General features: G+C 49.9%; 1 protein-coding gene across 1 annotated transcript in view; it reads left to right on the top strand.

Annotated features, from left to right (window-relative positions):
* Window positions 1–24,022, top strand: part of SMYD2 (SET and MYND domain containing 2) — a 38,590-nt gene extending 14,568 nt beyond the window's left edge. Inside the window, exons 4-13 of the mRNA XM_023754813.1 lie at window positions 3,221–3,331; window positions 5,680–5,737; window positions 6,410–6,534; window positions 11,206–11,273; window positions 14,204–14,306; window positions 16,734–16,844; window positions 17,525–17,645; window positions 18,563–18,737; window positions 21,130–21,238; window positions 23,588–24,022. Coding sequence (XP_023610581.1) covers window positions 3,221–3,331; window positions 5,680–5,737; window positions 6,410–6,534; window positions 11,206–11,273; window positions 14,204–14,306; window positions 16,734–16,844; window positions 17,525–17,645; window positions 18,563–18,737; window positions 21,130–21,238; window positions 23,588–23,668 — 1,062 coding nt within the window. The 3' untranslated portion in view covers window positions 23,669–24,022. The remainder of the gene's footprint in view (window positions 1–3,220; window positions 3,332–5,679; window positions 5,738–6,409; window positions 6,535–11,205; window positions 11,274–14,203; window positions 14,307–16,733; window positions 16,845–17,524; window positions 17,646–18,562; window positions 18,738–21,129; window positions 21,239–23,587) is intronic.
* The last annotated feature ends 357 nt before the right edge of the window (window positions 24,023–24,379 follow it).

Here is a 24,379-nt window from a genome sequence, read left to right as displayed (position 1 = left end):
CATCTCTCTGACTTAACTGCTGTGTGGGACAGTATCACGTTACGGGTGCTCTTGTTCTGATAAAGGCATAAACTACGTAAAGTCAAAGACTTCCTCTCCCATCTCTGCTTCTAGGGTCAGTTGCAGAGCTCATATTGAATGAATGAGTGAATGAATGAATGAATGAATGAATGAACGAACAAACCCATAAATGAACAGTTACCCTGCTGTGAGGGCACTGTGTGCCAGGCACTGTCCTAAGTGCTTCCTGTGGATGAGCTCATTGGACCCTCACACGTCCCTTTCTGGTGACATGAATGCCTGATTATCCTGGGAAGGTCCTACATTTCTTGGGAGGCCTCAAGCTTTGTCCCTGATTAGCACTGTTGGAAGGTGTAAAATCGTAGACTCAGACTTCTGGACCTGCTAAGTAACTTAAGGATCATGTTATTTATGGCCAAGGCTACGGACGCAAAGGGATTAAGAGGCCTGTCTGGCGTCATATCGCTGCTTCGCTGTAGAGCGGGCATAAGAATGCAGGTTTCAGTCCGGCCGTGTGGCTCAGTGGTTGAGCATCAACCTATGAACCAGGAGGTCACAGTTTGCTTCTTGGTCAGGGGCACATGCCCGGGTTGCGGGCTTGATCCCAGTAGGGGGGACGCAGGAGGCACCCGATCTGTGATTCTCTCTCATCATTGCTGTTTCTATCTCCCTCTCCCTTCCTCTCTGAAATCAATAAAATTACATTAAAAAAAAAGAATTTAGGTTTCCCGACCCCCCAACCAGTGTCCGACCTGACAGCACTCTGCCCTCCTCCTCCCAGAGCACGCCTTGTGGGTAGGCTCCCTTCCCTTTGAGGGCACTTACATCAGTAAATGTCAACATCGCATGCTATTTACATTCACATTCATTTTGTACCAAGCATATGAATAAATAATGAACAAATCATATGAAGAAACGTCAATGTTAAACTTCTTTCTCCCAGGAGCTTGTTGTGGTTAAACAGCAGAGACACCATCGACAGTTCAGAAAACCAGTCTCTCACAGGCCCTGCGGAGGCCTCTTGTTAGAGTTCCTGGGGTCATAGTGGACCTCGTTCCCAGTTGTCAGTCACTGTCCCTGGCAGATGTTCCCATCAGCATCCCCAGGCCTGGAGCCCTCTTTGCCTCTCTCTGTTTTGCTTTGCATCTGGGAAGGGCGCTGGCTTGCCTGCAGGGAGCTGGACCCACCTGCCCCTACCGCGTGCACCACGCTCTTATTTTAGGCTTTGGCTAAAAGCAGATGCTCCTCTCCCTCGTGTAGACCTTGCCATTTCTTCCTCTCCCCGCTCTCAGTTATATTAGGCACGGCGTCATTTCACTCTGCAGAACATCCTGGCACAGCACTGGAGCCAGGGTCTGTGCCACACACAGCATTCAGTCACTAAGTGACACTGTGTCCTTCCTCCTTGGAACGGGGTGGAGGGGAGGAAGAGAGGGGGGAGGGAGTCATCTTCATTCATTCGGCAACTTTATTGAGAGCCTCGTAAAAGTCAGGCACTGTTCTAAGCTCTGGGGTTATAGGTGGGAACAAAACAGACGAAGTTCCTTTGTTGTAATGGGTGGGGAACACTAAGCCAGAAACCTAATGAATGTGTAATATATCAGGTGGTGAGAGGTACTAAGGAGAAACATAAAGATGCAGGGTATCTATCCATGGCAGGTGTCCTGAAAAGGCGATTGGACCAGAGATATGGAGGAACGAGGGAGGAGTGATATGGGTATTTAGGAGAAAGTTCCAGCCAGGAAATACAGCAGGGGCCAAAGGTCCTGCGGCAGGAGCGTGCCTGGTTTGTTCAGGGACAAGAAGGAGAGTACGCGGCCCTCGTGGTCAGGAGGCAGGGGGAGTGCCTCCTCCCTTCATGTGTGTCCTCACAGGTCACCCGAGGCTTTGCCTTTTGCTCTGGGAGAAGCCAGCAGGAGGCTCTGAGCAGGGAGGTGGCAGGATTGGATTTGGTTTAACAGGCTGATGACTCTGGCTGCCCTGTGGGTCACAGGCGGTGGGGTCGGCAGAGCCAGGCATCCGGGTGGAAGGGGTCAGAGGCGTCGAAGGCAAAGGCAGTCATCACCGTGAGAGGCGTCAGGGCTGCAGCGGGCCAGAAGGGGGTAGTAAGGGTTCCAGGCGTACTCTGAAGGCACAGGTGAGGACTTGTCCGAGGGTAGTGTGCATGTGAGGGAGACAAGGAGGGCTCCAGGCTTCTGGCCTGAGCATCTGAAAGAACGGACTGCCGTGTCCTGAGGAGGAAAGGCTGAGGGAAGAACAGACAGCACCCAGTGCCACTGAGGAGAGTGTCTGGCCACTCCATCAGTATCGAGGTGCTCTGACATTTCCCAAATATAAAATGATCCCCTCCAGCCACTGCCAGCAGCCAGTAGGTGCTCCACGCTGTCACACCTGTTTTTTTTTCAAAGTCGGCCATGACCTCCATGGTGTCTGGTCAGTTCTCGGCCATCCATCACTAGCCGTGTCACCAGCTGTCACATCCACTTCCTCCCCACTCCTTACCCTCTTCTGTGGTCCCACAGCACCTCGTGTCCTGTCCCCCTTCAGCTTCCTGGACTCCATGGCATCCTTCCCGTACTGAGCGCGTATCCTTCACCCTCAACCTGGGGCATAGAACTTTAAGACGTGGGAGAGACAGGAGTACAGTCTTCCCATTTCCTTCGCTGAATCTGCAGGAAGCCTTGTGTCTAAATATTCCCGGCAGGTGCATTGCCACCTCCCTGAGGCCCCGGTGAAGCCCTAACGTGCATTTTGTTGTCACCTGTCAGAGGGGGCAGGACAGGTTGTTGTGTGTGCCAGACCAGGGCTGCAAGGCGGCAGGGCCAGGTCAGGGGCTCAGACCCAGAGCGCTCACCCCTGCGCCGTGACCACTGCCACCGAAGATCACAGTCTGTGATCAGAGAGGGAAAGGCGCGTGTGGGGCCTGGAGTAACGAGAGGCTGCAGAAAGACGCGAGACGCTTGTGAAGAGGCACAAAGCCATGTTCCCATCCTGACAGCCCTGGCCAGGCCCGAGTCCGGGTTATGGGACCGTATGCACCTTAAAGGATGTTTTCATCTCTGGCTGTTGTGAGCATCGTGGTGTTTTCCAAAAGGAAACACATTTCCCTTGACCTTAGCCAGGAGGACTTGTTGCATCCTCCCCTCTCGAACTTCATTCCAGTACGTGTGCGTTTAATCCTATTTTTTCACCTTCCCAGAAAGAAGATTGGCCCATGCACAAGCTGGAATGTTCTCCCATGGTTGTTTTTGGGGAAAACTGGAACCCCTCCGAGACTGTAAGGCTCACTGCGAGGATTCTGGTCAAACAGGTGAGGACACGGGATAATGCTTAAGTGCGTTTCATTTCATTGTTTTCTTAAAGGTCAGAGAGAGGAGGAACTGACCTGTGTGATCATCTCTCGTTACTCATCCTTGGACCCGTTTCCTGTCGCCTCTGCAAGGGCAGGGCTGGGAACACAACTCCAGGTGGAGGCCGGTTTGTCACTTGCCCTAGGCAACTAGGATGTTACTTACCCGGGGCCAGGAACATGGCCACCGCTGTGAAATGCTAGGCTTTTTTATGAGATAGGATTACGTGGGAAAATACGGCTTTTCAAGGCATGAACACCCGATTGAACAGAATGAGCACATCCTAGGGAACCAGCCCTTTCTGACTCAGAGGGCACCCCACGCCCCCCTCCTGTACCGTGTTCTGTTCTTCTTGTCTCCTTCCCTGCCCACTTCTAGGCAGGTGAGGGGTGGGATGAGACAGCCCGGAAGGCACATGCAGATGAGAAGAGGAAGCGAGGCAGGGGGCAGAGGGTAAAAGAAAGAAGGGAGGAAAGACACGCTCATGTGTGAACAGGGCAGCAGTTTCCTCTCACGATGACGCCAGAACGCGCGGCTCTCCCCTAGTCTGCTCAGTCCTCACTGATCACCTGTCAGTGAGCTGCCTGGTCTCCAAGGGGCCAAGGTAAAAAGGGGAGGACACAGTGAAATAGGCCACGAGGGGTTCCAAGGCATTTATGTCCACGGAGATACTTGCTAATAACTGGGTGGTGGCAGATCCTCTACTGTCATGCTTTTAAGTGGAAACTTCACCCCCTCTTCTTTATGGCCACCACCTCCCCCCCTTTTAAAACTTTGTATTTTTTATCTGAGCCAAATGAGATCATAATGATTAGCACCACGCTGTCCCCAGACTAAGTTGGGATCCTGGGCCACATAAACAGAAGTGGATCATTTCCGAACTCTGAGCTCACCGCTCCGTTATGTTCAGCCGGGGTCAGGTGCTCGCTGAAATGCCAGAGCACCAGCTCAGGGTAACCAAAGGCAGGCAGGGTGTCTGCCGAGGGAGCCAGAGAAATCAGGATTGCTTTCCCTGGAGGAGGTTGACTTTTGGATCCTTACTATACTGTTATCCTTAACTATATGCAGGGTACTTGGTCAGAAGGAAAGGGTAGGGGGCAGCCGTGTGCCTCAGTGAGGTGTCAGGGTAAATAAGCCATCCCATTAGCTCTGCAGGCATCCTGGGAGGGTTGGGTGACCAAGCTGCCCGCGCCCCCCCCCCCCGCCCCCCGCCCCCATTGATGTTATTTATAGAGTTGTGGTTAAGAACCCAGAAGGAGCTGCTGTACTTTCCTGAATGAAAAGCTTTCCCAGGCAAAATGTACTACCCATCTTAGAGAAATGCGTCCTGTGAATGGAAGATTCCTGCTCCCAACAAGAACTATTGAAATGTGGTGGTGCTAGGAGGGTCGCCCGAATGCTGCGATGCATTTAGTCCCGTTTCATTCAACTCTTATTGTAATTACTACGGCCACTAATAGTCTCTTCAAGGAAAAGGTACCTGGCCACCTTTTCATCTCCGCAGGATTGGATGATTAAAAAAACAGACCATTTGTATTCGAGTGGCTTGCAAAGGATTAGGGGAGCCGGGCTACCCAGCTACCAGGGGGAAGCTCAACATGTTAACTAGGGAGGTGAGCGCGCCCTGCGAGACCACCTGTATCCCCACATTGAATAGCCAGATGACAAAGACACGCCTCGGGCCAGCTCCGGAGCCCTGCCTTTGAACTCTTGTCAACACCGAGTTTATTCATGTTCTCAAAGCCTTAGCGGGTTTACTATTGTCAGCTCCTCTGGGGACGCCTAGAACAAAGGCCGCCACGCGTTTAAAGCGAATCCGGGCTCACAGGCACAACCCAAAGTGTTCTTTTTGAAACACGGAATTTGAGATCATTTTAGCTTATGCTTAAAGAAAGTGTAAAATGGATGGGGGGTTTGATTTTGTTCCTTTTCAGAAGGAGAAATAATCAATAGGACGGCTCATCTGTAGGCTCAGGGCCTTTTAAAGCCAGGGCCCTAAAAAGTTGTTTTCCAGCCACTGTTCTTTCCCGTAACAAGCATTTTTTGAGCCTACTGTGTGCATAGCATTAGCGGGATGTTAGGCACACGGCAGATGCTTTAAAAAAAAAAACCAAAAAGTTTCAAAGGAGTCTTGGATTTGAACATTGGGCAAGCACTCTCAGAGCCCCAGTGGTGGATTCTGGGTCGCTTTCTCGCCTTCATTGAGAATTGTTGCTTTTCCTTCATGTGGATGTAAAAGTGAAAGCACATTTTGCCCTGGTTGTTAAAATCCGTTTCTGTGTGATTTCTTCCCCGATTACTAGAAAAGCCCCACCCAGAGAGAACGCCGTCAGAGAAATTGTTAACCGTGAAGGAGTTTGAATCGCGTAAGTGTCTCTGTGTGGTTACTTTTTCTCCACATTTAACGTGGATGGGGCAGGACCCCGAAGACAGGAGGTGACAGCTTGTCTCGGTGCGGGTGGTGATCTTATCATGAATAGTTTTTACTTTATGTGCTGTTTTGAAAAATGACTAAAACTTGTTTTTCTGAGTCGACAGGATTACTGGGAAGTAATTAATGGGAAGTAGGAACTTGCAGGATGAGTTATTGCATTCCCAGCCATCTCTCCGGGCTCTCCCGGCCTGCTGAATATTTTTGGATCCTTGCTGAGTTGCAGTCCTGTAAACAGCCTATATCTTTACTGAAACTCTTTAAATGGGGGGCTCTCTGGCTTCTCGATAATGACACCGATTCCAGGGCTGACTGGGGGCCCCCGAATGGGTTGAGGCTGGTTATCGGTCACGGCCACGCACCCCTGACCTCATGGCCAGTGGTCAGTTGAAATGTCACATCCTGAGTGACATCAGGTGTCAGAGGAAGAGAAGAAATAGCAGCTTTTCTTCCCCTCGGGTTCATCCGTTAGACCGAGTGGTGAGGAAGGATATTTTCTGGGGTTCCCCATATGTTTCCTGTCTCCTTCATGCCATTTACAGTAAGAAAAGGGTGTAGCTAGAAACCCAGTTTTCTGCCTGCTGAGTCACGGTGTGTTTGCCCACAGATCTGGATAAATTAGACAACGAGAAGAAGGATCTGATTCAGAGTGACATTTCTGCTCTCCATCACTTCTACTCCAAGCACCTCGAGTTCCCCGACCACAAGAACCTGGTAGCGCTCTTTGCACAGGTAAGGGGCACAGCATCAGGGGACACTGCGCGTAGCTTCCCCGGCCCGAGCCCTGTCCCCAGCACACGCCCGGGGAACGTGAGCAGAAATAGAGTGATGGCCTCTGTGAGCACAAGGCTCCTGACCTGTCGGACCCTGTTTGGCATGGCCTTGCTAGGTGACCTTGAGCAGATCAGGGTCCTCCCTGTGCTGGCCTCGGCTTGGTGGGTGGAGCACAGGAAATTCACCCTCCCTCTGCCTCGTGTCCCAGGAAGAGTTTATGAAAACAGAGGCCTTGCCAGTGCCCGGGGCCATGGCACACAGAGAGCTCTTTGAAAAGAAAAGCCTGCTTGAGGATCCCACATTAAATTTTGCCTTTCTTCCCGTACACCTTCCATTCTGACAGCAACATTGTTTTATTCCGATCAACACGGTGCAGATAAAGCTGAGGCACGTACCGATGTCCCCGAGAGAGGCCCTCTCCCATGGCCTGGAAGAAAAGTCCCCCCAGAGGGGAGCCCCGGGGGTCTGGGTGCAGGGAGCCTGGCCAGAAATCTTTAGAGAAGTTCATGTTTACCCAAAAGATATCATACAAAATTAGAGAAGGTTCTAGACAAGAGCAACTTTACAGGACTGGGAAGGCTAAGGCTCGGGCTCGGGTAGAACAGAGAAGAAAGTGCCGCCGGCGCCCTCGGCTTCCTGTTACTGCGAGGGTGGCCCTTCCTGCCACACCTGCTGGATCGGGCCTCCCTCCCTAACAGGCCTGCGTTTCCCCCTGACGCTGAACGTGTGGAATACCGCCCCGTGGCGCCGGGAGCTGCATTCCCTGCCGGAACTTCAGGCTCTGGCTATAGAAAGGAGCTTGGGTACAAACTCACACGTTGTTCTCAGCACAGGTTCAGCATCCCTGTGTCCCCTTTGGCCCAGTAATGACATTTCCAGGAATGCGTCCTAAGGAAGCAGTCGGAGATTATGGGCAGAGATGGGCATGCAATTTTTTAGTGTGGGGTTCTCCTTAAAACCAAGAAAAAAAGAAAATATTCTAAATGATCACCAGTAAGAGTTTGGTAAATAAATTAATGGCATCTGCTGTAAGTTATATTTCAAAGAATGTCTAAAGACATGGAAAAGCATCGATGGTACATTAAGCGTAAAAGCAGGATGCATGTGTGTAATATGAAATACACACGTGTGTGAAAAATGATTCAATGGAAGTTCACAGTCGGTCATCTGCTGAGTGGAAAATTTTTGCTTTTTTGTCGCTGGATGATTTCTTGGATTTTCTACACACGACCATGTGTAACTTAAGAAAAGACTAAGAAGAAAAAGATGGCAAAAGGACCCACAATTCTCCCACTTTAAAAATTACACATATGAAGAAAGAAGCAAGCTTCATCACTTCCCACCTTCCCCCCAGGAGCAGGACTGCTGGCAGTTGGATGAGCTCCTTCAGAAATAGATGCATTTCTGTTGTGGGACTGTCTGTTACAAAACAGACAGAGCGATTCTTTATGAAGAAAAAGGGGGTTCCGGTTATGATATTAAAGTACTGACAGTGCAAACCTCCCTGTTTTTCATATTATTCTGATTTACAGCAGACTTGGTTAAGGCTCTCAAAACAGTGGATTTGGGTAACAAAGGAAAGTTGAGGTATTGACTTCTCTTACATTTTTTAAAAAACTAGATAAGTGACTTTTTTTTCTGCGTTAGTTGAGGCATGGTTATGTGAGAAAGCAGAAGAGGTGAAATAAAAATATGCGGTATCTTCTCTTCACTTCTAGCTGTGAAAAAAAGATAGCTTTTTCTCCAAGACAGAAATGCATGCTGGTAGGGCTTCTCAGTGGTGGCATAGTGGATATGGGACCATATTTTCATTACCAAAAATCAAGATCTCATAAGCAGTATATTTGTGGTGAAAATGACTGAGAGTCTGAATTTCGAACTGACTCAGGAAATCCAGGAGATAGATACAAGTACATGTACACACACACATACATATACACACAAACACATATATACACACATATATATTCACTCACACATGTATAACCATAGATAATTAGTTCCTTTATAGACTTTATGTTCATCAAATCATAATATCCATTCTGAGATACACAAACACACCCACACATACACATATATATTTTTTTCAGTGCTGTCCCAGCCTCACACCACGCTCTGGTCCTGCCACTCGGCCCCCAGCCCCCTGTCCGCTGTTCCAGCCTCCGAGCCCGTTCCTCTCTGGCTCACAGGAGGGTGGTGGGTTAACATGTGGCCCAGCCGCAGCTGGTGGCCGAAGGTGCCTGCACTCCCTCCACAGCACGGAGGTGCGTTTTAATCGCTCGGAGCATATGCATGGCCGGGAAATGTATTTTTGGTGTGCGGCCTACATCTCGTCTAAATGCTAATTATCAGACTAGCTTTAGCGAGGCACTTACGCCTGATTTGACTTGTGGGGGAAAAAGGACTATGGCCCATGCATCTTTCTTACCACCCAAGTTCACTTTTCTCCTCTGGGAATATTTCAGAGGCAGGGAAAGCTGACAGGAAAATTACTGTGCAGTTTGGCTTAAACACCATCACCGCCTCCGAGAAAGGAACAGTGATGACACTGTGCTTGTAGGAGCCTTTGCTTATGAAGAAACAGACTCACGCTTGCACAGTAAGAGGAGGGGACAGAGGGGAAAAGCCTCCGGTTGTCACAGAAAATTCGAGCCTGAGGCATTTGGAGTCAGAGACTGGTCCGCTTGAGCTCCATGCGGAGGGGGAGACGAAGAAGCGAAGGAGCAAGTGTCCCATATCTCAAGCCAGTCTGTCCCTAGATCAGTTTGGAAATTGCTGCTAAATTCTCTCATTCATTCTGCAAACATCTTCTGTCGTCTTGTGGGTCCCAGACACGGCGGAGGCATGGTGGTATCCAGCCTGAGACTCTCATACATCACTCAGTACTCACTAAGGTGCAGGACACACCGTTCATGCTCCAGTACACTTTGTTGAATGAATGAAAGTCCTAATTAAATTCTTACCTATTGTTGATTGATAGTCATTGCTTAATGGTAGTTGGTTAATGTCCTGATGACAGAATAGGCCTGGATACTTGAAGTTGGCCCAGAAAAAGTGGTATGCTGAGTCTTCCACATAGAAATGCCCAACATCTCAGGATTCCAAAGGCTGTGTATTAGTCTACTAATCCTCAGTCCTCTCTTTTTATGTTGAAAATTGTAAATAGGTTGAATTGTCAAAACGGTAAGTCAAACCCATCACAGCCTTAGCGTCTCTGTGTAGCAAGATTCCCAGGCCTTTGACATTGGCCCTTTAATTGTATGTAAAACTGCCACATTAACGTTCCTAGATCAGAACAGTTTTCAGAGAAGCTTGGTGTAGTGTAAAGAAACACCTGTGTTTCTGACAGGTTTGCTGTCAGAATGTCTAGTTTGAATTCTGACTCTTACTTTCCCACTTGCTCCTTATGTGGCCTTGAACAAGTGACTTAAACTCTTGACCACTCTGAGCCTCAGTTTCCACATCTGTAAAATGGGTTGTGCCAGAGTAGCAGTGCAGACTGCGAGAGGTAAATAGGCAGCACCTAGCACAGTGCCTGGCCCAGAGGAAGTGCTCCTCGAATGCTCATTTTCAGAAGCCCATTCATCGGCCTGAAATGCAGCAGTGCGGTGTCTCTGCTGTGGAAGAGGGTGGTCCCCTGACACCTTCCTATCAGCTCGGGAGGACAAGACTCCACCTTCGCTGCTGGCGTTGGACAAGTCACCGCTCCTCTCTGACCTCAGTTTCACCATCTGGAAAGTAGAGAGACCGAGTCCCCTTCCAGCTCTGAAACTAGATACAAATGAAGGCACCCACCGAACTGTCTCCCAATAGACTGGGTGTCTCTTGAGGGCACAGATTGTTGCCGTGTTCATCCCGTGTGCAGTGCCCGGCACCTGAGTTCTCAATGAATGTCGGTGAGAAGAACGAATTTATAGAGCAACATGAAACTGGGGTTGTGTATTCCTCTTTTTTATCCTAGCTCTAAGTTCGACTTCCAGAGTGGTGAGCTGCCCTCGGTATTTTTCAGTGTAACATCACATTTCAAGAATGAGGGAGTGGCCAGTGGTTGGCTCGGGCCGGCCATGCAAGGAAGGTCTCAGCCCCTCAGGCCGCTCTGCCTCTCAAGGGGCAGGCAGCAGTAGACCAGCTGTATGAGGGCTTTCCTATTTACCGCCTCACCATAGGCAGTGGGCACCAAAGTAAGTGATTTTTTCATGGGAGGAAGTCAAGGACACAGGACTCAGAGATGGGCGCAGGATCACATAACAGATCTGTGGCCCACTGGGAGGCTCTCAGAGTACGAACTCCCAGGCAAATATGTAGATGTTAGTCCTTGGACCTCTGTGGTCTGTGCCATTGGGCTACTGCGTGTAGGTGGGTGGGCAGGCCAGACCAGGGGTACTTCCCCTGACCACTCCACTTTTGCAAATTTTGTTGGAACAAAGGATACCTTGGCCAAAAGAAAGGTTTTAAAATCACTAAACCAGAACATCTTCCTCGTGAATTAAAGGTCGGAAATTAAAGCGATGATTTCTATCCAGACAGAAGGTCAGAAATTAAAAGGTCAGACATGAAAGCGATGATTTCTATCCAGACAGAAGGTTTAGCGCATTATTTTGTTTTCTTTCTCTCCCTTTCTCGCTGCAGGTTAACTGCAACGGCTTCACAATTGAGGATGAGGAACTGTCTCATTTGGGATCAGCAATATTTCCCGAGTAGGCTGAGTTTGACTTCTTTTCTTTTTACTTATTTAACACTAATTTGATTTTTTTTAAAAAATAGCCTACCTAACTGCATGCGACAGACATGGAACTTCAAGTGAATTAAGACACCTTTTTAATTCTGCCAGATTTCAGAATGTTTCCCCTACGTTTAGGGAGCCGAAGGTAGTTGTTAAGAGAACGGCTACGTGTTAAGTCCTGCCTGGTCTGTTATTAGAGAGCTGTTAGTAAAGAATGTTTTACAGTGTGCCCTGCTGAGAAATTGCTTTTTTGCATATCGGCAGTTATGGAAATCTCTGGGTTTCTTGCACTCGAAGTGAAACATTAATTGCCAACCAACAACTGGCCACAGGCTGACGTGGAGACTATATGAACTGCTTCTCCATCTGTCCTGTTTGAAAAATACCTGTACAGGAACAGGGCAGCTGGGAGAGAGAGTGAACTAAAGCAGTGAACGAGGGGGGAATGTCAGAGAACTATCGGAATTTTGCTTCCTTCAGGAATGCTTCATTCAGGAGAGGCTAGCCAGCTGACACATGGAGATCCCGGCAGCCCTGGCGTTCATGGATTGCCAAGAATGGCTTTGCCATTGTCTCTTTGATGGAATGAGTATTTTCACCAAAATGCTTCAGTCCCTGGCTTCCCAAAGGGCACCAGGAGCCTCCCTGCATCCCTATCTGAATTAATCCATGTTGTAGATTATTCCATGACCTTGCTTAGTACTCACTACAGGGGCCTTGGCTTTAGGTCAAAGTCATTGCAGGAAACCTTGACCCCCACACCTTTGCATGGATGACCTGTGAACTCCTGGGGTGTCTGTCTGGTGTCACCCAGCTCTGAGCATCCTGCAGGTCTGAGGGATACAGGTTCCCAGCTCCCAGGCAGCCGTCATGGGCGTTCCTGAACCACGGAAACAAAGTTTAGCCCCTTGATCATACTGTTCCTGGGGCCACAGTGGTGTCTCTGTGGTTTGAATTCCGATAGTGAGGAAAGAAGTGTTTGGGGAAGAAGCTCTTTTGGACATTTGCCCTTGGGAAAAGGAAGAGAAAAGGAGAAAGGCCACCCTCCTCAGGGGGCTGGTGTTGACCCCTTCAGACCTGAAATGAACTCAATGTCTCTGCTCAGCCTCTAAGGTCAGGCTGAAAGCAGGCGCCGAGGGGTATTGTCTGAGGTTTCACTCTTCTCAGTGATTGCCAAGAAAATAACGATGCCCAGAGCAGGAGTGGTTCTAGGTTCTTGGCCTTAGCATTCCCCTACCTTCTTCCTTCAAAGGATACCGAGGTGTGTGTTTTCAAATGGAAAACTTAATACTTCTTCTGCAGGTTGGTTCTAGAGCTCTGCTTTTTCATTGCTGACGACCTCCTGTGCATGTGTTTATGGGATTTCCCAGGGCCCGATCCCTGTGCACCACTTGCCAGTAAGCCCTATGGGCTGTGGTGCAGAGGGAGAGGTGCTGCACGCCGTCCCAGGCTCAAGGCCACCACCGACTTCTCTCAGACCTCTCAGCACCTGGTGCTGGAGGAGGCTGCCTCCCTCCCCACCTGCACGGCAAGCCCGGGGTGGCCCATCCTCTTTGCTTTTTTTTGTGTATTCTTGGGGCAAACGGGAGAAGGCTTTTGGTGGCTGAGGGTTCAGGCAAGTGGCTCCCAGAGCCATGGGACATATGGATGCGAATGCCCACATGAGCCCCGGTTTGCAGGCAGTTTTAATTGGGGGAAAAATCCCTTTGGTCTGAAATCAATTGGGCATTGTGATTTCAAAGGCAGCATTTTCAGAGATCAAGCATTTTCCCCTGTAGTTTAGAAATTTCTGTTCTCAGAACTTTGACCTTGATATAATCAGAAAGCTCAAAGCCCCTCGCATAGGCGAGTCTCTGTCCTCGCGTCCCTGAAAAGCAGGCCGTGAGCAGCAGGTGCCGCGTGTCCCAATTTCCCCGATGAGGACACGGAGGGGCAGCGACTCACACGGGCTTCTCCGGGTCTCTCGGAGGATCACAAGCCCTCACTTAGGAAGATGGCACCTCCCCGGCGGCGATTTCTCAGCATCGGCAGAAAACACGTTAGAGAGAATCCACTAATATAAAAAGCGGCTTGGAAATGACCACCCGCTTGTCTCGAACGGTGTACAGTGAGTTGCAGTTCACTGTAGGTGTTGGGTCGTGAGCCAGGAATTCTTGTTGCCATTTTTTATCATTGTGTGTGTTTTTGTTTCGGGCTTAGATGACACTATTTTGTTTTTGGTTTTTTTTGTGTGTGTGTGTTTTAAAAAATACATTTTTATTGATTTCAGAGAGAAAGGGAGAGGGAGAGAGAGAGAGATAGAAACAGCCATATTCAGAGAGAATCATCGATCGGCTGCCTCCTGCATGCCCCCCACTGGGGACCAAGCCCGCAACCCGGGCATGTGCTCTGACCGGAAATTGAACCCTGGTCTCCTGATTCATAGGTAATGCTCAACCACTGGGCCACACCGGCTGGTTTTAGATGTCACTATTTCGAACGGCACATTTTACTTTTCAATACTGTGAAAGTTTAAGGTGATCAGTGAATGCAGGAACATCTCTTAGAATATGATGGCCAGCTCTTAGGTTTGTTTGTTAACGTCCTGCAAAGACCAAGTTACTGTGGCTTAGCAAGGAAGTAGCTAAGGTTTACCTAGACCCGTGGTCGGCAAACTGCGGCTCTCGAGCCACATGCGGCTCTTTGGCCCCTTGAGTGTGGCTCTTCCTAAGCCTTAGGCGTACCCTAATTAAGTCAATAACAATGTATCTACCTATATAGTTTAAGTTTAAAAAATTTGGCTCTCAAAAGAAATTTCAATCGTTGTACTGTTGATATCTGGCTCTGTTGACTAACGAGTTTGCCGACCACTGACCTAGACTGTCAGCCTTATTGAGCACCTCGGTTTTCTCTTCTCATTGATAGCGTTGCATTGATGAATCACAGTTGTTGCCCCAATGTCATTGTGACCTACAAGGGGACCCTGGCGGAAGTCAGAGCCGTGCAGGAAATCGGCCCGGGAGACGAGGTGAGTGCGTGGGTGGGTGGGTGGGTGGCTGGGGCGGCGTGCAGACAGCTGTTCCCAGAGGCAGGGCAGAGAACTCTCTGGGTGAGACGGGCTGGGAGGGGTCCGTCCTCAGGCCTCCCAGGGTCAATGTTCAGATCTGTGACCTGTGGCTCCGAGTCCCATGCGTTTGGCTCCCACTCGGTGCTTGCCATTTCCATCCAAGAGAAAACAGGAAAGAAAAGCTGCGAGTGACGTTCCCCACAGAGGCGTGTAGAAGATTTATAGAGAAAGGAGGTGGCAAAGGGAGCAGAATGAAATTCCGGATTGCCTGTGGAGTCCGTATCCCCACCACCAAACAGTGGAGTTGGAGCTTTTCTTTAAAATTAGTGAATTTTGACCTATTTTTCTCCCCTCCACAAAAGGCCAAAAGCATTGTTATCTAAGAGAAAACAGCCACCAGTAGCTAAAGAGTTACAACTCCAGCCCCGGCCAAGTGGCTCAGTTGGGTGGAAAATGGTTCCGTAAACCAAAAAAGGTTTTGGGTTCAATCCCAGGTTGGTTGGGGCAGGTACGAGAGGCAAGTGATCGATGTTTCTCTCTCACATCGATGTCTGTCTCTCTCTCCCTCTTTCTCTCTTTCTCCCTTTCTTTCTCCCTAAAGTCAATAAACATATCCTCAGGTGAGGATAAAATAAATTTTAAAAAGTTGCAACTCCAAATGACATATCCGCCCTTCGAGTCCTCTCAAGTCCGCACCTGAACTTGGGAGAGTTCGCTGTTTAGGGATGTAGTTCGGCCGGCCAGCTGTGCACACTGATAGGGCAAGTGGAGGCAACCTGTGGCCAGGAGGCACCTGCAGCTCCCTCCTCACGTGGGGGCGAGGCGAGGACCAGGTGCTCGGCCACGGCTCGGCGGCGCCCTGTCCCTTCCCACCGGCCTAGCGTATCGCTGGATGCAGGCTATCTGTCCTGATGTAAGTGATACAAAAAGGAAATAAATGAATGAGTTTTTAGGGATGATGATGACACACGTTGGGTTAGACTTCAGTTTAATAATCTTTCATACTATTTTGAGGAGCCTGTGTGGATTTTAAGTGTGAAACATAACCATCAGTGTGCTGAACGATGAAGGCCTTGGTTTCTCGGCTGTTGTCAGCCAACCCAGAGCTGAACTGAGATGTTCTTTGCTAAGTTCATCACGACGAGGGTATCGAGCGTGGGGTCGCAGTATCTTGGTTTCTGGATATCTTGTGGAGACCATCCGGGTGCCTTTTTGGTTCAAACATACGATTGCAGTTTCTCAGAATGGACATCACCCAGCCCGGTGCTCCTGTGGGCTGAGGGGAGACAGGAGCAGTGGCACTGAGCGGCCTCTGTCGCCATCTTCTGGCTCTTCTGCTTGTTGCACTATGTGGCCCTGGGTCATTTTAAAGAAATGAGGCAGGAGGCTCCTGCCACGGAGGCCAGCGGGACGCGCTCCTGTTGGCTTGCCCTCTTGGACTCTCACAGACCTGCAATGCACTAACCTCATTTGGGGGAAGGCACTGATTTGGGGGTGACCGTCCCTTCACAGAGGAAGGAGCCCATTCCCCAGGGCATCGATGAGCCTCGAGGTCCCCATGACTGCCCTCTGGGGTGGACAGAGCTTGGCAGCCCCTGCAAGTGCCCCCCGCCTGCCCGCCAGTGCCCGAGGCTCCTGGCACGCGGACGGCTTTGTGCCATCCATCTGTGCAGTCAGACATTTGCCTGATGGTGTGGGATGAGCAGCGAGTCCCGTCCCAGGGAGCAGATCATGGACAGTTAAATGCCGGTCTCCTCCATATGCTCCCAGGCTCAGTTACAGACCCGTTAGGAAAAGCAAGGACCGCAGACCCCGAGGAGCCCCCAGGTGAGACTTTCCCAGGTTCTCTGGCCCCGCTGGGCGAGGCCGCAGCACGCCAGGCTCCGAGAGGCAGCGCACTGTCCTAGCCTGCCGGGCCCAGCTTCTTGCTCCATCGCCAGCAGATGGAAGGAGAAAGGGAAACAGATCAATAATGCAGCTAAGCCGTCAGCTTGTGAAATAAGAGAGGCCAGGCAGAGAGAGCCTGGGGCCAGTCCCAGGGGTGAGGGGAGCCTTTGCCCAGGGTGCTCTGCATCTCCCTCCCGCCGGGACCAAGGCCAGCTTGCTCTCTGGTGGGGGAGGCTGGGCGGTTGCTTTCAGGGCTCCCGTTCCCTGTGTTAGGGGCTCCTTGGTTCTGGGGAAGGCGGGAAGGGACGCCCTCTCTCTCCCCCACAAGCAGGTGGACGACACGGGGGGTTGGGCCTTTAAGTGTGTCCATCCTGAACGGTGGCCGTCCCCTGCGTCTGCCCCCGCAAGGACACCGCCCCGGACGCTGGCAGAGCCACAGGAAGGCTGAGGAGCGAGGGGACCTGTGGCAGGCTGCAACGGGCACTCTTTGGACCCCCTTAGGTTTTCACCAGCTACATTGACCTCCTGTATCCCACAGAAGACAGGAATGACCGGTTACGAGATTCTTACTTCTTCACCTGCGAGTGCCAGGAGTGCACCACCAAAGACAAGGTGAGCTCCCTGCTGACGCGCGGGGCAAAGGTGCCCACCGGACTCTGTGTCACAGGCCTCTCTGCCAAACCAATGCCCCCCCATGTGATTCGGAGATCTCCACCCACGGGGTTTCCGACCCTTTAAACACACCTCCCTGAGTCAGTCCAAGGGATCCAGTTCGACCAGGTCTCTGTCCAAGCCTGATGACAACGTTTCCATTGCTCTGCACCAGTGAGAGAAGCACGTGCCCAGGTGTTTTCCTTGAAAAGAAACGACTGCTCAAAAGAGGGAGGGGAGGGGAGGGAAAAGCACGTGAGCACAGCTTCCGGGCTCCCAGCCTGTTCAGAGCACGTGGGATTTTCTCTGCATCGCCCCAATTATTTCGTCCGGCCGCCCCTCCTCATTCTAGTCTCTTGATTCGTAGATATCGGAACACACGTGTTCTAGGTGTCCTGCCCAGATGAGGATTGTCTAGAAAATAATTTGGGTGTTTTTTGTGTTTTGTTTTTTTTTTGGGAAAAAGGTAAAGGTGTGTTGAATTTCTCTTAGATCCATCTCCTGATTCCCTTCATCCTTTTGTAACTTTCGAGTGGGCAGGCCTGCACCTCTGCCTGGGAGAATGCACTATTCCAGAGGTTTCCCCATCAGTGTGGTTTCGGGGGGAGGTGACGCCTTGTATTTGTGGACATTTCCCTCAGGATAAGGCCAAGGTGAAAATCCGGAAGCTCAACGATCCCCCCAAGGCAGAGGCCATCCGGGACATGGTCCGATATGCGCGCAACGTCATCGAGGAGTTCCGGAGGGCCAAGCACTACAAGTATATCCTTGACAGCTGGGGGGAGTTCACCTGCACGAGGTGCTGGAGAGGTGGGAGGAGGGAGCAGGGGAGGGGCCGCAGGTGCTGGATGTCGGAGGAGGACTGTCCCCCGGTAAACGGGTGAAGGCTCACTGACCACCCATGATTTGGCGTCAACCACATCAGTGTCTAATGTCGATCTTACTTCTTACTTCTCTTTGCTTGGCTAGTTTGGCCAGGAGCTCAATGTGGTGGATGTGTTATTGTCTAAAACTACGGGGAACGGTTCTTTGAAGGTGCTCATTTTGGGGGCACGTCTTTGGGCACAGTGCCAGGGCTTGGCTTATATTGCCTCACCTGGTCATCGCCCTGTATTAGATGCAGATAATTTGCCCAAAGGACACAGCTCCCCGGCAGACCCAGGATTCTGCCCCACGTCTGCTGGCCAACCACAACCCGTATTCCTAAAGCATTGTCTTGGGAGTTGAAAAGGCATGAGATAATTTATACTACGGGAAGCACTCAAACCAAGTGAAAGGAAGTTGGAGAAAGGCACGTTTATTTCTCAGCGTGAGAAAGAACTTTCCCAGGGTGGGGACTTCTTCCTTAAAAATGCTTCAGCTCAGCCTTGAGGGTTTACATTTAAGGAGCAGACTGCAGATTGGTGATTCTAATCATTGTTTACAGCTGATCTGAGGGTTTGTTGCCTGTGGTTGAAGTTCTTCTGTTGTATTTTAGCAGCTGAGGTCTTTGGATTTTCCCATTTGTTTCTTCAAGAAAAAAACGTGATTCCTTTCCCTTTTGGTTGGCTTTCTGTAACTGACCTTTTCAGAGGGAGAGGGGACGGTTGAATGGACAAAATGACTCCCTGGACCCAGCCTGCCTTGGGAGCTCTCCCGGCCTGTGTGGGCTTCCCATCATTTCCTTGACCCCACTGCACCCCCTAACGAGCTGCTGGAGATCTGCGAGCTCAGCCAGGAGAAGATGAGCTCCGTGTTTGAGGACAGTAACGTGTATATGCTGCACATGATGTACCAAGCCATGGGCGTCTGCTTGTACATCCAGGACTGGGAAGGAGCTCTGCGATACGGACAGAAAATCATTAAGCCCTACAGGTGATTGCCATGGCCATTCCGACCACCTTCGCACGGAATGGAGCCTGGTGGTTTGGAGTGCGTACCTAGGCGGTTTTGCCTTCTCCCTGTCCCGTGTTGGAGCATGCCCAGACCAGCTTTCTCTTCTCTGCACCCACATCCGGAGGTACAGGGCCAGGGTGCTGCTCCCGTGGCTCCTGCCTGTCTCCTCCACCATCTGGAAGAGACACGTAGGATGGCAGGTAGAGGTTTTGCAGGGGTTGCTGGGGCAAGATTGGTCCCAGGACCTCCCCAGGTGCTATTCATTGTAGCTATTTCAGGCCAGTATTTAAAAGCCATCTGTTTGTTTCTTTTCATCATTATTCACTCTCCCCTCGTGTTTTCCTAAACTGCAGCCCAGGTTGCTCATGAGGAAACTTTGGGGCCATTGGATTGGCTGTGGTTATTCAATATCCCGCCTGGGTTTGAAGAAATCACGCTGGGTTTTACCGGATGGTAATGATGACTATCAGCTACGGCGAAGTTTCCTGTTGAGGGGTATTAACCCTTAGGGTGGGTCACAGATGGAGGCCATGGCATTGTCCTCTGGCTCTGACTAGCCCAGCGGTTCTCAACCTGTGGGTCGCGACCCCTTTGGCGGTCGAACGACCCTTTCACAGGGGTCGCCTAAGACCATCCTGCATATCAGATATTTACATTACGATTCCTAACAGTAGCAACATTACAGTTATGAAGTAGCAACGCAAATAATTTTATGGTTGGGTCACACCATGAGGAACTGTATTTAAAGGGCCAGAAGGTTGAGAACCACTGGACTAGCCACTTCGGGGCTGGGGCGGCCTGGATCAGGTCCCTGGGGTGCTTGTTAAACACGGTTCCAGTTTGCATTGCCAGGATCGCCTCAAGACCAAGTGGGTCAAAATCTGGGCACTGGACCGGAAATCCCTGTGTTCCAGAAGCACCCCAGGTGTTTCTCACGAGTGTGAGAAGCCCTCAGTTCACGTTCTGAGCTGAGGTTACTGTTAAATTTGTGTCTGGTCTGAATGTTCACTGCCCAGCTGGCCCTGTACGTCCCCCACACTGCCCTGATTAGCCAGCAGGGGGAGCCCAAGGGGAAGCAGCTCCTAAAATCTACTCTTAGAAACAGAATTGGCTACTTTGGGGATAATCGCAAAGCCTATCCTCCCTGCGGATGAGAAAGTCCTGTGGTCTCATGCACACTTTCCTCTGTGAGATCTGGAGGGAGGAGAAGGGGAAGGAGAAGGAGAAGGAATGTTATCATCTCAGCCTTGCGGTTTCTCTCCCAGCAGGAACTGGCTGTGCTGGATCCTTCCTGAGTGTAGTGAACCCCAGTCCTGGTCTTCTGGAGGGAATTGGGGGGGCGGGGGGAGGACAGCATTGCCCCAGGGGCTGGCCCCTGCCCAGGAATACAGCCAGAATGCGTGTCTTTTGGGCGAATTTTGAGGGTAGAGCAGTACCAACCAGCCTGTAAAGAAACACCTCCTACCCCAGCGATGGCGAACCTTTTGAGCTCGGCGTGTCAGCATTTTGAAAAACCCTAACTTAACTCTGGTGCCGTGTCACATATAGAAATTTTTTGATATTTGCAACCATAGTAAAACAAAGACTTATAGTTTTGATATTTATTTTATATATTTAAATGTCATTTAACAAAGAAAAATCAACCAAAAAAATGAGTTTGTGTGTCACCTCTGACATGCGTGTCATAGGTTCGCCATCACTGTCCTACACACACCCCAACACATATCCTCTCGCCTGCGGGTCCCTGTTCCCAGGGAGAGGGCTCTCTCCTAGGCGAGCCCCATCTGTCAGTCAGCCATCAGTGAAATCCAGACGGCAAGTGCCCACTGTGTATAAAGCTCTCCACTGGACGACAGAGAAAGAGTATCTAGAGGAAATGGGAGGTGTTCTCCTGACTTCAGAGCTTAGAGTTTTGGTATCATAGAGGGTGATTCAAAGCTGGGGTCTCGAGGCCTATCAGTGTGTGTATGTCTTTAAGTATACTATCTCTTTAATAGGAGGGGAGAGGCCTAATGCCCTCATTATTGGCAATTTACCCGAAAAGATGGTTTCCCAATGCCCTGCTTTGGGTGCACCTAAAACAAAAACCGGATGAGGATTGAATGTCTTGTTTGTAACTATTTTTTGTGTAGGCTTTCTCCCGCAGTTTCTATGTAGCTTTACAGAAACACACAGACTGCATTAAATGAAGTGCCTCCAGGTGAACCCCGGGGCTGACCATCCACAGTCTCCGCCCACACCTGCCGGTGGGAGGGGCGTGGCTTCCGTGGGGTGTGGCACCACCAGCTCAGCAGCCACGCAGACTGTGCCCGGCCTGTGGGCTGCCCGCGGCCTCTGACACGGTGGCCTGTTGTCTCTTCTCCCCTCCCAGCAAGCATTACCCACTGTACTCCCTCAACGTGGCCTCCATGTGGTTGAAGCTGGGAAGGCTGTACATGGGCCTGGAGAACAGAGCTGCCGGAGAGAAAGCCCTGCGGAAGGTACGTCTGAGACCCGAGGCTCGGCTTCTCGGTCCCCGCCCGACCTCCTCAGCATCCTTTCTTCATCCCTCGAGAAGCTCTTGACCCCCCTCTGGCCATGGCAGTGGGCGGTGTGGGTTCGGCAGATGGGGGTGGAATAATTGAGCCTTTGCTAGTTGGCGTCCAGGCCCTCCTGTGAGGAGAGGGTGCACACGTGGGGAGGGGTCGGCCAGGATGGGAGACCACACTGCCTGTTCCATGCCCGTGGGCAGAGGCCACCAGGTAGGTCAGTTCCATCCCAGGACCCTGACATTGTGGCTTTTCTTTTAATTCTCACAAAAATGAGATATTTCTGATGAAGAAATTGAGATGTGAACAGGTTAAGTAATTAGCCTCAGGTATGTGCTGGGGCCTTGATTTAAACGGGCCTTTCTGAGTCAAAGGCTTCAGCTCCCCCCACCATGTTGTGACTAGCAGGCAGGGAAACCAGGAAACCAGGACCCTGGGCAGCGTCCGCCGGCCACCCAGTGTCTGACAGCTGCCCTGTGCTGCCCATGGGAGAGGCCGAGCCCTGGTCCTCACCTCACAGCCGTGCGATTGTACCATAGACTCTCCTGGTCGTTTATGTAGAAGTTAACAGTTGATAACATGTAACCTTTGGGACAGCCTGTTTACTCCTGTCAGAGAATGTTGTAGCCCGGATGCCCAGTCCTCCAGGTTCCCCAAACCTTCCCAGACTGTTGGGGAACATGGGAGTGAGGTCCGAATCCCACATGCGAGGGTCAGGGCCCCGCCAGGCTAGGAGTGTGAGTTAAGTATAACATTTTCCTTTTTTAAACCAGTGAATTTGTTTATCACCTTAGTTACTTGGGGGGAAATTAACCTGTTAGGTCACAATTGCAATGGGCTGGTAGGTAATTAAGTACAAGGTCAAAGAAGGGTAGGGTAGATTTGAGCAAGGAACGTGAGTCATGAAAGGAATGCGGAGGGTGAGGGGAGGTATCTAACAGGTGATTCCTAAAAAAGCCCCAACGGGTGATCCCTAAAGGCCTGCACTCTTCCTTGGCCTGCCTCCTATTGGTTTGAGATCTAGGAGCAGAGTGGAACAGTAGAACGAATGCTGTCATAGTCACAGGCCATCAAAAATCCCACTTGGGAGAATGGGAGTAATTTGAGTTTTTCTGTGAGTAATATGGTTGAGTACACAGGAGCAAAATAAATTCTTATTCAATATATTCTCTCTATATGCCAGGCACTATTCCAAACACTTGATGTGCATTAACTCTGAGAGGCACAGAGTGGTTAAGTGAATTGCCCAAGGCCACACAGCTAGGAAGCAATGGGGCCACTGGAGACTCTTTCACTTAATATCCCTTCGCTCTAAAAGAACCTTATTTAATACATTCTCTCTAACTTCCAAAGTGAAACCTGCAGCGATTTTTAGGTTTGTTTGTTGTTTTTTTTAAGGATATGTATTAAGAGGAAAGCATGAACTTTTTGAAAGGGAAAAATGGTTTCGTCATGTCTTACAGATTAGTAGTGTAACCTTAAAATCAAACAGGTTTGATGTAAAGTTCACTGTGACTTTTCTGTTCTAGCATAGCTGTTTACTTGGCTGACCGTAGCCAAATCCATCCCGAAAGCATTTTTTACTCAAATCTTAGAATATTGGGGCAAAAAAATGTCATGCAATCAATTTCTCTGTATCGTTTCTTCAGCTATTGCAGTGGTAAAAACTGGGTGACTCTTTGGTTACTAGATAATCTTGTCCTTTTTCAAAATCCTCACCTGAGGATATGTTTGTTTGGTTTTTAATTTTTTTAAATATGTTTTTATTGATTTCAGAGAGGAAGGAAGAGGGAGAGAGAGATAGAAACATCAATGATGAGAGAGAATCACTGATCAGCTGCCTCCTGCATGCCCCCCCACTGGGTATGGAGCCTGCAACCCAGGCATGTGCCCTTGACTGGAATCGAACCCAGGACCCTTCAGTCTGCAGGCCAATGCTCTATCCACTGAGCCGAACCAGCTAGGGCCTGAGGATATGTTTTTATTGATTTCAGAGGGAGAGGGAGAGAGAGAGAAACATCGATCAGTTGTCTCCCCTATGTGCCCAACCTAGGATCTAACCTGAAACCTAGGTATGTGCCCTGACTAGGAATAGAACCCACAACCTTTTGGTGTACGGGATGTCGCTCCAAACTACTGAGCCACCCTACCAGGGCCTTCCCCCCCCCCCCTTTTGGAGCAGATGCTGGAGCAGAGCACAGGCTTAAAGCAGAGAAGTCCAGCTGAATTCAAGTCAGCCCAGGTGCAGGTGCGAGGGGATGGGCTTCGGGCTCTTACCCCCTCTTTGTCTCTCTCTCCTAGGCCATGGCGATCATGGAAGTGGCTCACGGCAAAGATCATCCGTACATTTCTGAGATCAAACAGGAAATTGAAAGCCACTGAAACGATGCCAGTGTGGCAGTTTTTATTTAAGTGCTCATGCAGAAACCTTCAAGGATTTGAATATTTCAAATCATATACATCACGCCTGCATTTCTGTAGTCATTGCCATGAAAACACTGGGTACACTTAAACCTTACACATGGCTCACTTGGAATTGGTCTTAATTTTAACCTTAAGATCACAGTCATTTTTTAATGCTTTTTCCCCTAAGAGATGATGGCATGATTTCACGTATGATACTTTGGACAGGTTGAGTTTTGAAAAATGTGATTATTTTTTGCCCTTCATGCCTATTATTTTAATGTGAACAAACCTGAATGATGAGAGAGAATAAAAAAGGGAATAGTACTTGAAGTTTGTGTTTCCTTTTGTCAGTGGGGAGGACTTCAGAGAGATGGGGGAGCCCCGTCGTGGAGTGGACAGGTCACCCCTGTTCTGTGTCAGTCAGTGAGCCAGGCCTCACAGTGATGGCAAACCTGTGACACGCGTGTCAGAGGTGACACGCGAACTCATTTTTGTGGTTGATTTTTCTTTGTTAAATGGCATTTAAATATATAAAATAAATATAAAAAATATAAGTCTTTGTTTTACTATGGTTGCAAATATCAAAAAATTTCTATATGTGACACGGCACCAGAGTTAAGTTAGGGTTTTTCAAAATGCTGACACGCTGAGCTCAAAAGGTTCGCTATCACTGCCCTAGGAGGTGGG

This window comes from Myotis lucifugus, unplaced genomic scaffold (genome assembly GCF_000147115.1).
Source record: "Myotis lucifugus unplaced genomic scaffold, Myoluc2.0 scaffold_65, whole genome shotgun sequence".
Classification (NCBI taxonomy): Eukaryota; Metazoa; Chordata; class Mammalia; order Chiroptera; family Vespertilionidae; genus Myotis; species Myotis lucifugus.
Note: the sequence above shows the minus strand (reverse complement) of the source record. Positions and strands in the feature narration are given on the sequence as shown.